Below are 14961 nucleotides of genomic sequence, written 5' to 3' on the forward strand. Positions count from 1 at the left end.
TATCTCAAATGCTGCCTGGCTTGGGGTAGACAAAGAAATTCATCTTCTTTGACCAGCTTTCCAGGGGTTGGCATTGAAAAGCTAGTGTCTTTAATTGGTGACCTCAGGCTGGACTAGGGTGGCATAGCCCAAGGGGGTCTGGATAGATTAGCTGTCTGTTCCAGGGTGGATGTTCACACAAATGAGTGGAGGGTTTTGTGAGGATAGGGCACACTGCACCTGTAAATAGATCCATTGCTACAGATCTATAAATGTGGCCCATTTTGCTCCAAATCATGGAGTCCTGTGCTTTTTGTGGTGGTTATCTGGACAAAGAACTACCTGACATGATAATACACTACTAGTTACTTGGCCACAATACAAACAAATACTGTGACATGTGTTGTATGCGATTGTATTCACAGGAATTCACAAGAAGTGTTTTGGGAACTGGTTGTTGTATATGTGGAAGGGCTGGGTCAGAAATTGCTATAAATTTTTTTTAGTAATTATGCAAGTCTGTTTTTCAACCCCTTTAACATTTTTAAATTAAGAATAATATTTTTAAATTTTGGAATTTCCTCTTTCCTGAACAAAAATTGGTACACTTCTTCCTAAAATATATATTTTCAACATGAGCAGGCATTCTGACATGTGGCTACATTCAAAGAAGCATTAAGCAGTCACCCATATCCATTTTGATGTGGTTCCTTCGTATGAGAGAGCTCATATGTAATGACCCACTACAGAGATCAGGTGATTTTTCTCATATGACACACACACACACACACACACACACACACACACACACACAGAGAGCGAGAGAGAGAGAGAGAGAGAGAGAGAGAGAGAGATCTGCTAATGTATGGTAGTCATTTACAGATCCACATAGTGAACCAATCTTGCACTAGTAGCTCACAGCATGGACAGAGGTGCCGTGCAAAACTATTGAAAGGTGCTCTCAGACACACGAATTCGCTAATATTTAGTTATACAGTGTATTTTAATCCCATCCCTTGTGCATGCCTGTCATTAAAGTGACATAAAACAAAGTGAATGTCTTTTCCCACATTTCATTTGATCTTCCAAACGTGGGCAGAACTGTAGAAAAACAGGAAGCATTTATACGAAGGAATGCTTTCATTGGTGATGTGTCTCTAAAGACAAGCCTGAAAAACAACTGATGGGGGAAATGAGCTGTAAACAGAGTAATGACTGAATCAGCATTTCAGCTACGTTGAGTTAGTTGCATAAGTTCTCTGCACCTAAGGAATTGCTGAACAATTGGTAAGAAGCAGAGCATGAAGGAGCACAGGGCTGATTAATTCAGGAAAAGCAGCACCACCATTCCAAAGAGCTCATCTATAACTGTTGTTCCTTTAACGTGTCAAGCCCTCTAGGGATCATTCTTTTGATGATTCAGTGTGGAGCTATTTCAGTGTGGCTGGTTTTCTAAAACATGCCATTTCTAAAACAAATGGCAAGGTCAGAGCACACCAATGGCAAATTGGTGGGATATTGTAGAAGGATGTCAGTGGGAAAGTGGTGGGTATTACTGACACAAGATGGTATAAGCATGATGCCAGCCTAAGTCAGAAAGTGGAACTGACAGGTGAATTCAAACAACACAACATTTCAGAGCTGGTAAGTCATCCCATCATAAAATGGGAACCAATTTTCTGAAAGGGGCAAATACTACAATTCACTGTCATTCAGTCCATTTAATGTTTTGGATCATCAATTGAAGCACATAAAGCATGTATTCAGGACCAAATTGCTTTATATTGTCCTGCATGTTTCTGCTCTGCCCTCTGCTAGTATTCACATGGAGAAGATGGCATACTGTCATACACAACGCAGCGTCTTAGAGATCAATTCTATCCCCAACCATCTTCTGCCATGCAGCCGTGCTGATGGGCATCACACTGCATGCAACTATGGGAAAGGATGACCAGATGGCCATCGAGAGGTAAGTAAAAGTGTCAAATGGAGTAGGAAGGCAAAGAACATGGCGGCAGGAGGTGTGTTGACAGTGGAAGGGGGACAGTTATTGGTGATGGCAGCTCCACCAATATTCTGTTCCCCTTCCCGGCCTTGATCCATCTCCCCAAGTCCACTTGGAGTCATGCCAGGCAAAGAGCTGGTGCAGGTCCAAGTAGACCTATTGGGGTCATGGAGGCTTATCCTGTGATAAGGGAACAACTATTCTCTTACTTCAAAGAGGCCTCTGGGACTGTCCCTCTGCTAGATACATCACATACCTTGCGGGTGCATCAGTGGGGAAGGGGAATTTAGTTAGGATTGGGCTGCCAGGCTGCAATCCTGTATATGTTTACTGTGAAATAAATCCCACTGTGTTCAGTGGACCTTCCAGTAAGAGAGTATAGTATTGCAGTCATAATATGTGATCCACATTTTGATGCATCTGTCTTAAGATTCAGTCACCATTTTTACAAGACCTTTCCAGAGTTCTTCGACTGAGTCAGCTGTTAAAGCCAGTCATGCTTTCCACTGCCCATTAGACAAGGCAACCAACCATTAAAAAAAAAACACAACTCATTAGTTACAGTAACTTCCACCAACTGGCCATCTAAAGAAGTACTTAAGCAAAAGGCTCTGTGCCAGAATCATCTCATCCTGCAAAGAACAATATGAAGCGGACTCAGGAAATGTTATCAAGATTAGCCCCAGGATTCAGTGACAAGTTGTGGGAGCCCATGTACAATTCTGTGATACATGAGAGAATGCTTCAGTAAGCTGAGATTCGGGGTTGGGCATTCTAGGTCCCGGCAAGCCTGGTCCACAGTTTCCAAAAGGTACGAGTACCTAATGCAGGATAATAATAGGAAAATGGTAACGTATTCTCTCCCTGGACGCAATGCATTCTGGGGTGACACTGAGTGAACAGAGGCACCTCATGAGCTCAGGAAGAGGCTGCAGGCAGCTTGGAAGACTGCCTGGAGCCCTCCAAACACAGCAGTTTCACTGTGCAAGGGTAGGCAGAGCTATTTTTAGCTTTCTTTACTTTCTCTTCCTTTTTAAAGTGTGTCCCTGGTATCCGCAGGGAACCATGGATAACTGAAATGGTAGATGCTGAAAACATGGATACCAGGGTAGGGTTGTAATCGGAAAATAATTCCATCAGGGACTAAAAATCCTTTTGTTTCATTTGGCCTTTTGTGCTTGTGTGCATGTGCACATGTCTGTGTGTGTATTTTCGCCTCTGCTTTTATAGCTCCTGCCTTCAGCTGCAGCATTTTTTAACATGTCCACTGCTTATGTAATGCCTTTAAGATTGGTCTGTTAAAGCTGCTGGTTTTCATGGATGACTCTCTCTTATTGTTTCACCACTTTGATTGCTGCTGCTATATTTCTAGCTGTTGATTGTTTTCATTGTTTTATTATTTTGATTTTAAATGTGTTTTTGATTGTTTTTATCATATGTCAGTCACCATGAGTATTCACTAAGTGAAAGAAAGGTGGGAATATAAGTTTATGAATAAATAAATATATGTAGTACATACCTAACACCCATATAGTGAAAGTTCTCTGACAAAGCTATGTCTATGGAACAATTAGGCTACAATTCTGAACACACTTAATGAATAAGCTCTATGAATCACAGCGGGACTTCCTTGTGAGTAGACATGTTTAGGAGTGCACTGTTAAGTACACTTCTCACATAGTCCAATAGTGAAATAAGTTGCTATGCTTGTTCCAAGTGTTTTGCTTGGAATGCAAATGTTTCAAAACAACTTTAAAGATTGTCACCTTGCCAGGACTGGGATAATATTATCATTGCATTATAATTTGTAGGTATAGATTATCCTGCTCGGCTTCCCATCTTTTCTCCTTTAACCCATTTCTGCCCAGCCCTCAGGTCTACATATTTGATCTCTATTGCATATATGCAACATTGGGCAGAAATGGCTTAAAATGTGCAAAGGGAGTGGTTGGACCATAGAAGGTGCCAAATATGTGGTGGTGAAGACACACACAATATGCTTAATCTTTTCCTTTGTACTAAGGCTTTAAAAAATACAGACACAAGAACAAAATTCACCAATGTACTACAGATCTCTTTATATTTACTTGCTTTCAAAAGTTTCAGATAGTCAAGGAAATGCAGAAATATTCCAAGGAACATGAAACATTCCTATCAAAATTCAGGTCTCATAAAACACAGCACTTCTCAAATTTCTGTGTATAGAAGACTCTCCCACCAAATCTATAATGATGAGTCTTTCAACAGAAAGTTTGCATGAAGAACTTTTGCTCTATCTTTGCCAATATTACAATGTGGCATTAGCATTCCTAATTATTTTTCTCTGCATTCTCCCTCTCTTTCTCTGGAAGCTACACCCCTGCCCCCCCCCCCCAGATAATGTCTAAATACAGATAATGTCTAAATACAGGATCTCTTTTGGAGAATTAAAATGGACCCTAAAGTACTAGAGCCTGAACTAACTGCATTGATAACAGGAAGCGAGTGCCTCTGGTCACAGCTGTTGAGGCAGAATTAAGCAGGTGGTGGGAGTTGGAGGGAAAGGGGAGACCAGATGTTAGTTACAAAATTTGGAACACTTCTAATAGTCCACTTACAGTAGCCCAATTTCCATCACAGTACATTGTACAAGTAATTAATCTGAACTAACCAGGCCCAGAAATTTTTTTTAAAGTAATTCATTTGTATCACACATGTCCACAATAGAGTCAGTTCAAAACGATCCTTGAAAAAAGAAGTAATTTTTCCTGCTGTAATGATCAACTGTTTTCCATCTCTGAGCCATTTTAATGTGCAGTTTTCCCTTCATTTCGTTCTCCTGGCAAACACAATTCGGGTACATGAAGTGATTTGCAAAGTCTTGGTCTAAACTAGGAATGGGTGACTTCAGGCCAGCACAAGACTTCCCATCACCCGAGATGAGGCATTCAGTGTTGCCCTCTTTCCTCAGCAGAGGTGGATGGAGGAAGAAGGTAGACACTCCCTGTAATTTATTGCATGAGACAACTGCCCCAGTTGGGCTCATGGATGGACTGCCTCTGGTTTACTTCTGTATTTGCAAAGGCCACTCTGTTTTCCAGTGAATGGTTCAGTGGCAGGAAGTGTATTTTGTTGCATAATTTGACCCTGGTGCAAATAATAGCAATAAAGCTGGTAGCCACAAGCAGGCAGGGATTCCCAGGCAGGGAGCCAAAAGTGCTCAAGTGAGTATGTAGCATTACATATGTAGATTTACATCTATCTTGATTTACATATGGCAACATTTCAAAAACAAAATCAATTAGAAAGGTAACATTACGGTAACATTATGTTTTACTTCCTACAGCTTGACAAAAAAAAATATTTTTCTGTATAACTAAAACTAGGAGTAAACATTCTGCCATAACTTTATGAATCTGGTAGATACAAAAAAGGGAGTGTCCTATGGCATGTCAGCTAGTGGCATGTCAAAGACTCTCAGAGTTCTTCTCTGAAATTTATTTTATGGTCTCCAGTCCACAGAAGCTTATGCCATGATAAATCTGTTCGTGTTTAAGGTGCCACAGAAATCCTCGCCAGTGAAAGAATACAGTTACCCTCCTATAATGTGAGGGGGGCAGATAAAAACTGCTTCAGGGACTGTTTGCAATTCAGGAGTCAGTTTGACTGAGTCCAGTGGGACTTGCTTCCTAGTAAAGATGGCGGAATTGCAGTCTTCATTAGCAGACACGTCTGTCAGGAAAAGGTTAAGAAAGTCCTTCAGCATAGAGCTGCATACCAGTGATATCATGCTGATTCTGGTCTGGGCTCTTCAGCTACTGGACTCCACATTTTACAGCTACCAACTTCTACTACTGCCTACTGTGGCTCACTGCTCTATTGCCCCCTTCCCTGCTATTGTCCCCTTCCCTGCTATTGCCTCTTGTCATTACTAGCTTCTGATTCTGCTGCCAGCTGTCTTTTTTATTTTTTATGTGTATGCTATGAACTGAAATGCATTGCGAGAGTCACTGATTTCATAGCGAGAGTCACTGGAGTCTCATTATACATACATACATATAACAACTCAGCAGCTAGTGGGAAACATACCTTTTTCACCTCGTATTTAATGGCCAGCTTGATTCTGCTCAGACTTGGGCGGTGGTGCTCAGTCCATGTTTGCATATTCACGTCTCCGTTCAGAATAGCCTCCACCTCTTCAGTGTCCCTGCAGAGATCCAGCACACCCACCACAAAATCCTTGCATTGCATAGATAACTTCCTATAATCATTCTAATGGGACAGAAAGAAACAAATGTTGTTTTAACATTGCAACTTTAAAACCACCCAATTGTACAGCCACCTGAGACTTGAAGGCTAGGATACATCTATGTGCAAACATGTTGCTATTTATAAGTTTTGAAAAACCCAGTTGAAAACAGCTTCATAGGCTTCTTCTAGTTGGGTACCTATGACTTTAATAGCTATTTAGCAAGAAACATTTCAGCATGTGAAACTTTCCCCATTGCTACATCTCCATGCCCAGAAAAAATTCATAGGGTGAATGGGGTGAATCAACTAGTTGTTAAAGGCCTTGACTGAAAAAAATTGTGGGCACCCTAAAACATAAGTGAAAACCAATGCACAAAAGAAACAGTCTATCATTGCATACTGTTTCAGAGAAAGGTCACATAACTTTCCATATTTATGACTAACGGAATCAGACAGTAGCACTGAAATATAGTTCACTACTTATAAAACTGCTTCTGGTCTGTAAGACTTCAGTCTGGAGGTGATGGGATTTTTCCTTGCCACAGAGAAAAAATTGCCTGTACAGTTCTCACAAAATTACTATATTAAGGAGGGAAAAGTCCAGACTAAGTATTTTAAAGGCAAGGTAGATATGTGGGAAAGAGTTCCATCTTGCAATCCCTGAAGCCTAAAGTGCTAAGAGTAGGTTTTGCCACATCACCTGCAGTATGTGTGAACAAATTCTGAAGTCTTAACAAAGCTACCTTGTAAATGGGAACACCTGCATGATGTATTAGACAAAAAATATGGCTTTGTTGTTGCCAGAGCAGTAAAGATTCCTTCTAAAGAATCTTATACTTGCAGCATCTCAAATATGCACTTCTTTTTCTCCCAGAATTGAAAAAAGATGCTACTGATTATTCTCAACTAGCAGTTTGGTTTTTACACACTCTTCCATTACACAATCATCTGAGTAAGGAATGCCAGGGTGATCCAAACCAAGTGAAACCAAAGTCAGGCTTCCCAATTACTTTCAAATGAAGAATATTATTCTTATATAGGACCGTCTGCCTACAGATATGAGAGCAGTGGAAATAAAAGTCAAACCAAACAAGTGCAGGGTTACATGCATTGAAGAACCAATAAAACATGCACAGCCTCATGCAACATGAGAGTGCTACTTTGGGCTTCTATGCTTTGAATCATAAACATTTTATGTACTCTGACTTCTACACTCATCATCTTATGAAGATTTCTCACTTTTCAAGAACACTTAATTTTGTGACTGTGTTGTGACAGAGAGTGATATATATGGTTGGTTCAAAAACAAAGAAACAATTGTATGGCGGAACAGCAATAAGATATGATGCTCTCAGAAAATGCTACAATGATAACTTTGGAGTTTAGCTACCTTTTAGGAAGGTAAAGGAACATGAAAATGAAAGTCAGGCTTAGTGGGGTTTAAACGATCAAAGAGTGTTATGGTGTGTCAAGAATTTTAGAATAGATTTTTTCACTGGAAGGAGTTTCAATGATTCATCCTAAATGATGAATCCCTCAAACATAGAGCAGCTGAATAGAATTCCAAATTCCAGCTCTCTTGCTTTTTTAATCCTAATAACTTTATGCTGGCTTTTTAAAAAAAGCATGTTAATGTATTTAAGTGTATTTTATTTTTTTAAGTCACATTTATTTTTAATGCAAAAACAGCAGAAAACGGAAGCAGAAAAACATTACAACCAGGTCAACAGCTACAGGGTAGCGGGGGGGGGGGGGAGAAGAGAATGGAGACTGATATCACAATCTTCTGCATGTCTACTCAGATGTTAATCCCATTGTGCTCAATAAGGCTTATTCCCAGGTGTGAATAGGATAGCAATATACATCATTAAATTACAAAAGAAAGAATATATTCTTTATAAAAAGTCATACGTTCTGGGACAGGGGGTGGTGGGGGGAAGGCTAGGAGAGGGCAGGGAAGAGGTATTCCTAGGAGAGGGAGTGGGGCGGGAGGAAGGTGGGACTGGTGGAGGCCCATGTCAGGCCGCACAGCCTGACATAGAACTGTTTGATTCTGTGTCAGCTCCAGAGCTACTGCAGAACTGAGTAGCCCCACTGTAGGGCTTCCCATTCCTCCGAGGTGCTGTCATTGACTGCCTGGTTGCGCTCAGGATGCTGCAGCAGCCATTTTCGGAGCTGCAGTAGCCCTGCACACTGGGCAGCTCGGGATAGGGCTGTGAGTTGGCTGTGCAATGGCAAGAGCGAAGCAGATTATTCAATTAAAACTAAACTGAATATCAGAACAATTACTAAATATGTGCACAAACGCAGTGCATGAGAAAATACACTATTTGCCAGCATCGCTCTAAACAGAGAAATAGGGTATAAATAGAGGTGGGTTTTTTTCAGTGATAAAGAAATAAAAACACACAACACCGTTTTCTGCACTCATTTTTATAAAAACAAAAACAAAAAAACCTGAAATCAGCAAAAAAAAAATTATCTAACACCTCTACATATTCTATAACACTGCTACATGCATGTGGCTGCATCCGCTGACACTATACAACCTATATAACCAACTTAGTATACTTTCAAAGTGATTATAATTTCTAGATATCATGTATAAAAATGCTCCCTTGGAATTAAAATACATAACACTGCTTTCTGCACTTCTAACTATGCAAAACACAGAAATCAGTGAAAAAAAACAGAACCATTTTCACCTACTTCTAGGTATAAATAAGGAATCCCCCTTTAAAACTGTGTTTATCGGTTTACAAACTATCCGCAGCGGGGTCCACATATGGGAAAAGACTGCCGAGGGGTGCCCTTCCTGGCAGGTATCATGAAGTCGCAAAAGAAGAGAGACACCTGGGTCCTCACAAGATAGGTGTGTGGCTTCTGGCTAGTTCTGAAAATTAGTGGCCTTGTCGGGCCTATCTGTAGCCCATGCACTTGCAAAGTGCTGACCAAGGAGTCTTCTGCCACTGCTTTATGATGCCCCAAATAAGCGTGCACCTTCACTGACCTATGGTGGCAGTTTCTTCCTACATGTACATACTACTGGAGAATCACCACTCCATCTTAAGCCCCAAACTGAAAACTGAGACAACACAATGACATTCAACAAGATGAAAGCTCATGTCAATGCAATGACAAAATCCTCACAGGTGGTCCCAAACCAACAAACACAAATGGTTGTCACAATATAAGCTCTCACAACTTCAAGAGATCTTTTCAGATTAGCTTTGATGAGTTAATTACATTCAGTGGTTCACATACTTCAGCAATCAACTAAAACCTACAACAGTGAAGCCGGCCTGTTGATGACGTTATGAGTTGCTTTACTTTATACATGTCCAGATTCTATGGAAGTCTTTCCAAGTTAAGAACATAAGAAGAGCCCCATTGGATCAGGCCAAAGGCCCATCTAGTCTAGCTTCCTGTATCTCACAGTGACCCACCAAATACCCCAGGGAGCACACAAGACAACAGGCACAAACTGCATCCTGGTGCCCTCCTCTAAAAATATTACCCTTTCTAGCATTTCTAAAAATACTACCCTTAAGGTCCTGCAGCATTCTACCTAGCAAATGAAATTTGGCTTACAGGACTGCCCAACTACATTCTGCAATGTCATTGTTGCCAATGTGTACCACAATGACAGGCTCCTCCCAGCACTGTTTGCCATGTGTTCCTCACTGCTCATCTTTGGCTTGTTGGACCCTGCTGTATGTGACAGTTACAGAGAAAGCTATTGTTTATCTATATCAGTGGTTCCCAAACTTTAGGAGCCCATGGGCCACTGAGGAAAAACTGAGGAGTCATCGTGGACCCCGTGCAACCCCCCACACCTCTCTACACAGAAAAAATGCAGTTAAATTTGTAATAATTAGAGAATATTTATTAGAGATTTATTACTTCTATAGAGAAGATTTGTGATGGCTGTCCTTGTTACCAGCTGAGGCTGCAGGCAGTCCGTTCTCCACCCTCTCTGGAGAAGCATCTCCTGAACAAGTGCTTCTCCCACAGACTACCAGAGAGTGCAGAGAATAGACCTCACAGCCACAGCTGACACTACAGGTGGAAGTGATAGAAGATAATCTTTTTTCTCTCTCTAGAGACCTCCTGTGCCACTTCACAGGGTCTGCAGACCACAGGATAGGAACCAGTGATCTATATTTCTACATGAGCAGCACTAACAAAAGTCAATCACTTCTATTTTTGTACTGGCATATCAGTCCTTGTACCCAGTCCTATGGATTTATTTTCAGCACAGTGTCATAAGAACATAAGAACAGCCCCACTGGATCAGGCCATAGGCCCATCTAGTCCAGCTTCCTGTATCTCACAGCGGCCCACCAAATGCCCCAGGGAGCACACCAGATAACCACATCCTGGTGCCCTCCCCTGCATCTGGCATTCTGACATAGCCCATTTCTAAAATCAGGAGGTTGCGCATACACATCATGGCTTGTACCCCGTAATGGATTTTTCCTCCAGAAACTTGTCCAATCCCCTTTTAAAGGCGTCCAGGCTAGATGCCATCACCACATCCTGTGGCAAGGAGTTCCACAGACCAACCACAAGCTGTGTAAAGAAATATTTTCTCTTGTCTGTTCTAACTCTCCCAACACTCAATTTTAGTGGATATCCCCTGGTTCTGGTGTTATGTGAGAGTGTAAAGAGCATCTCCCTATCCACTCTGTCCAGGGTGTCCCTTATTGATCACTATTAAAACTGAAAACTTGGATGTTAAAAAATGTCTCTTTTTACAAACTTAAAGGATTTAAAAATATTGCCACACTGCCCATGCTCGTCTGCTGCCTGGCGCAGAGCTTACCTGCTCTGGTGCTCATCAAGGCCTTCACTGGTGCTGGCAAGATAGTGCAGACCTTTCTGCTGGCGCTACTAACTCCTACATTGTTGCAAAGTGTTTTATGGAACATTTGCAACAGCGTGTGCTGGTGGACACATGCTCCACCAGTGCAAATGGACTACAGAATTGTGCTGTAAATCAAGCCTGCTATCTTCATGCTTCAGCAAACATGCAGATCAAGCAGCATAACCCCATATAGATGTAATCACTCATACACCTCTCTGAGTAGGTGAGAAATGGAAAAGAGTAGGTCCTTGTTGGTCCTGCTGGACCTCTCAGTGGCTTTTGATACCATCGACCATGATATCCTTCTGGGCCGATTGGCCGAGTTGGGAGTTGGAGGCACTGTTTTGTGGTGGTTCCACTCCTACTTGGAGGATCGGCCCCAGATGGTGGTTCGACATCCGGCCCTTGAGGTGCAGGGTGCCACAAGGCTCAATTCTGTCCCCCATGCTATTTAACATCTACATGAAACCGCTGGGAGAGGTCATCCGGGGGGTTTGGAGTGGGGTGCCATCAATATGCCGATGACACCCAGCTCTATCTCTCCTTTCCTCCAGACTCCAGGGTGGCGGTTGAGGGCCTGGAGCGCTGCCTGGAGGCAGTGAGGATCTGGATGGGGGCTAACAAGCTGAAAGTAAATCCGGATAAGACAGAGGCTATCCTGGTTCAGAAATCCTCGATGCAGGTGCTGGACTATCGGTTTGTGCTGAATGGGGTTGTACTCCCCCTGAAGGAGCAGGTCCGCAGCTTGGGGCTCCACCTGGACTCACAGCTGCTCCTGGATTCCCAGGTGGCGGCTGTGGCTAGGGGAGCCTTAGCTCAGCTTCGGCTGGTGCGCCAGCTGCAGCTGTACTTGGATCGTGCAGACCTGGCCACGGTGATCCATGCCTCGGTGTCATCGAGGTTAGATTACTGTAACACACTCTATGCGGGGCTGCCCTTGAAGATGGTTCGGAAACTGCAACTGGTGCAGAATGCAGCAGCCTGTGTGGTTAATGGAGGTAGGCAGTTTGACTCTGTCAGTCCGCTTCTCCAGTGGCTGCATTGGCTGCCCATTCGTTTCCGGGCCCAATTCAAGGTGCTGGTTTTGACCTTTAAAGCCCTATACTGCTCTGGGCCAGGGTATCTTAGAGATCACCTACTCCCGTACAATCCAGCTCGTCCTCTTAGGTCATCAGAGAAGGGCTTTTTGCAAGTGCTGCCACCTAGGGAGGTACGTGGGGCGGCAGCAAGAAATAGGGCCTTCTCAGTAGTGGCACCAACACTATGGAATTCCCTTCCCCTTGACTTAAGAATGGCTCCCTCTCTTGAGACTTTTCAGCAAGGCCTGAAGACCCTTCTGTTTAAACAAGCCTTCTGAGTTCTCGGCCTTTTTAACATCTTTTCAACATCTTTTAATATTTTTTACAGGCCTGATTCTTTTATGATTTGTTGCTGCTCTATGCTCTTTTTATATGACTGCTGTTTTTATGATATGTGTTAATATGTTTTTATCTGTTTTAAATTATGTTTTTAATCTGTTGTAAGCTGCCTTGAGTCCCTTTGGGGAGAAAGGCAGGGTAAAAATAAAGTTATTATTATTATTGTTGTTTCTGTTGTTGTTGTTGTTGTTGTTGTTGGCAACCTTCAGTCTCGAGAGACTATGGTATCGCACTCTGAAAGGTGGTTTTGGAACATCGTCTAGTGTGGCTGAAAAGGCCAATTCGGGAGTGACAATCCCTTCCACACTGGGAGCAAGTGCAGTCTGTCCCTGGTCTGTCTCCCTGGCTATGGGCCTTCCTTCTTTGCCTCTTAGCCTCAGACTGTTGGCCAAGTGTCTCTTCAAACTGGGAAAGGCCATGCTGCACAGCCTGCCTCCAAGCGGGCCGCTCAGAGGCCAGGGTTTCCCACTTGTTGAGGTCCACTCCTAAGGACTTCAGATCCCGCTTGCAGATGTCCTTGTATCGCAGCTGTGGTCTACCTGTAGGGCACTTTCCTTGCACGAGTTCTCCATAGAGGAGATCCTTTGGGATCCGGCCATCATCCATTCTCACGACATGACCGAGCCAACGCAGGCGTCTCTGTTTCAGCAGTGCATACAGCTAGGGATTCCAGCACGTTCCAGGACTGTGTTGTTTGGAACTTTGTCCTGCCAGGTGATGCCGAGAATGCGTTGGAGGCAGCACATGTGGAAAGCGTTCGGTTTCCTCTCCTGTTGTGAGCGAAAAGTCCATGACTCGCTGCAGTACAGAAGTGTACTCAGGACACAAGCTCTGTAGACCTGGATCTTGGTATGTTCTGTCAGCTTCTTGTTGGACCAGACTCTCTTTGTGAGTCTGGAAAACGTGGTAGCTGCTTTACCGATGCATTTGTTTAGTTCGGTATCAGAGATCAGGGTGTCAGAGATTGTTGAGCCAAGGTACACAAAGTCATGGACAACCTCCAGTTCATGCGCAGAGATTGTAATGCAGGGAGGTGAGTCCACATCCTGAACCATGACCTGTGTTTTCTTCAGGCTGATCGTCAGTCCAAAATCTTGGCAGGCCTTGCTAAAATGATCCATGAGCTGCTGGAGATCTTTGGCAGAGTGGGTAGTGACAACTGCATCGTCTGCAAAGAGGAAGTCACGCAGACATTTCAGCTGGACTTTGGACTTTGCTCTCAGTCTGGAGAGGTTGAAGAGCTTTCCGTCTGATCTGGTCCAGAGATAGATGCCTTCTGTTGCAGTTCCAAAGGCATGCTTCAGCAGGACAGCGAAGAAAATCCCAAACAAGGTTGGTGCAAGAACACAGCCCTGCTTCATGCCGCTTCAGATGTCAAAGGGGTCTGATGTGGAGCCATCGAAGACAACAGTGCCCTTCATGTCCCTGTGGAAGGATCTGATGATGCTGAGGAGCCTGGGTGGACATCCAATCTTGGGGAGAATCTTGAAGAGGCCATCTCTGCTGACCAGGTCGAAGGCCTTCGTGAGATCTATGAAGGCTATAAAGAGTGGCTATAAAGAGCGGCTGTCGCTGTTCCCTGCAACGGGATGCAGGGGGAGGGGCAAGAGAGGGGCTTGTGCGTATCAGGAAATTGGAGAAGGCGCAGTGGTGAGACAAATGGGATGCAGGGGGAGGGGCAAGAGAGGGGCTTGTGGGTATCAGGAAATTGGAGAAGGAGCAGTGGTGAGACAAACGGGATGCAGGGGGAGGGGCAAGAGGGGCTTGTGGGTATCAGGAAATTGGAGAAGGAGCAGTAGTGAGACAAACGGGTAGATGAGCCTCGTCAGCCTGGAAAGGCAGCTCATCTAAGAGAAGGAAAACTCTGATCCCAAACCTCCACTGCCTTGTGGCTACATCCAGTTGTGGAAAAGGCTTCAGGAGTCAACCTTGAGGCAAAATCAGGAGCCGGAGTCCCTGAGGCAGTTTGTGGCTGTACACAGTCACGCTCTGGCAACTCCTGAGACGCCACTGGAACCAACCGTATTGGCTTCTGCCTTTCCATTGGATCATTCCAGCAACGTGGAGAGGGGGGATTTGCTGCATGGGTAATAGCCTATCCTCCATACCTTCTTTACCCAGGCTTCGCGCACTGGAGAGGACACTCCAACTTTGCCATATGGCATCGGCACAACACGGGAAGCAGCAGTTACTGGTTATAAGTCTTCGCTTGATTGGCGTAGAGCGTGACGCCAGGGGCTGCTTCCGATGGTGGGAGAGATCATTGCATTTCATTGGGCAGCTACCGCCCGCCTTAAGCTGGGCAGTCCCCAGCCAGTAAGGTGTTGCCTCGCAACGGTCCGTTAACCTCACGGGGTGCGTGGGGTTTAGGGTGAAAACTGACAAGCGGATCGACAACTCTGCACCATGCAATAAAAAACCGAAAACTCCTGCCCTAAAGCTGGGCACCTGGAACGTAAGGA

At 43.9% G+C, this 14961-nt stretch overlaps 2 protein-coding genes across 2 annotated transcripts in view; one reads left to right on the plus strand and one right to left on the minus strand.

Annotated features, from left to right (window-relative positions):
• The window catches only part of SMAD5 (SMAD family member 5), a 337601-nt gene that overhangs the window by 211815 nt on the left and 110825 nt on the right, over positions 1-14961 (plus strand). The gene's annotated exons all lie outside the window — the stretch shown is intronic.
• TRPC7 (transient receptor potential cation channel subfamily C member 7) overlaps positions 1-14961 on the minus strand; it is a 124234-nt gene that overhangs the window by 68370 nt on the left and 40903 nt on the right. The window contains 1 exon segment of the mRNA XM_066615788.1: positions 6053-6235. Within this exon segment, the coding sequence (XP_066471885.1) occupies positions 6053-6235 (183 nt within the window).

Source organism: Tiliqua scincoides, chromosome 2, assembly GCF_035046505.1.
Source record: "Tiliqua scincoides isolate rTilSci1 chromosome 2, rTilSci1.hap2, whole genome shotgun sequence".
Taxonomy (NCBI): domain Eukaryota; kingdom Metazoa; phylum Chordata; class Lepidosauria; order Squamata; family Scincidae; genus Tiliqua; species Tiliqua scincoides.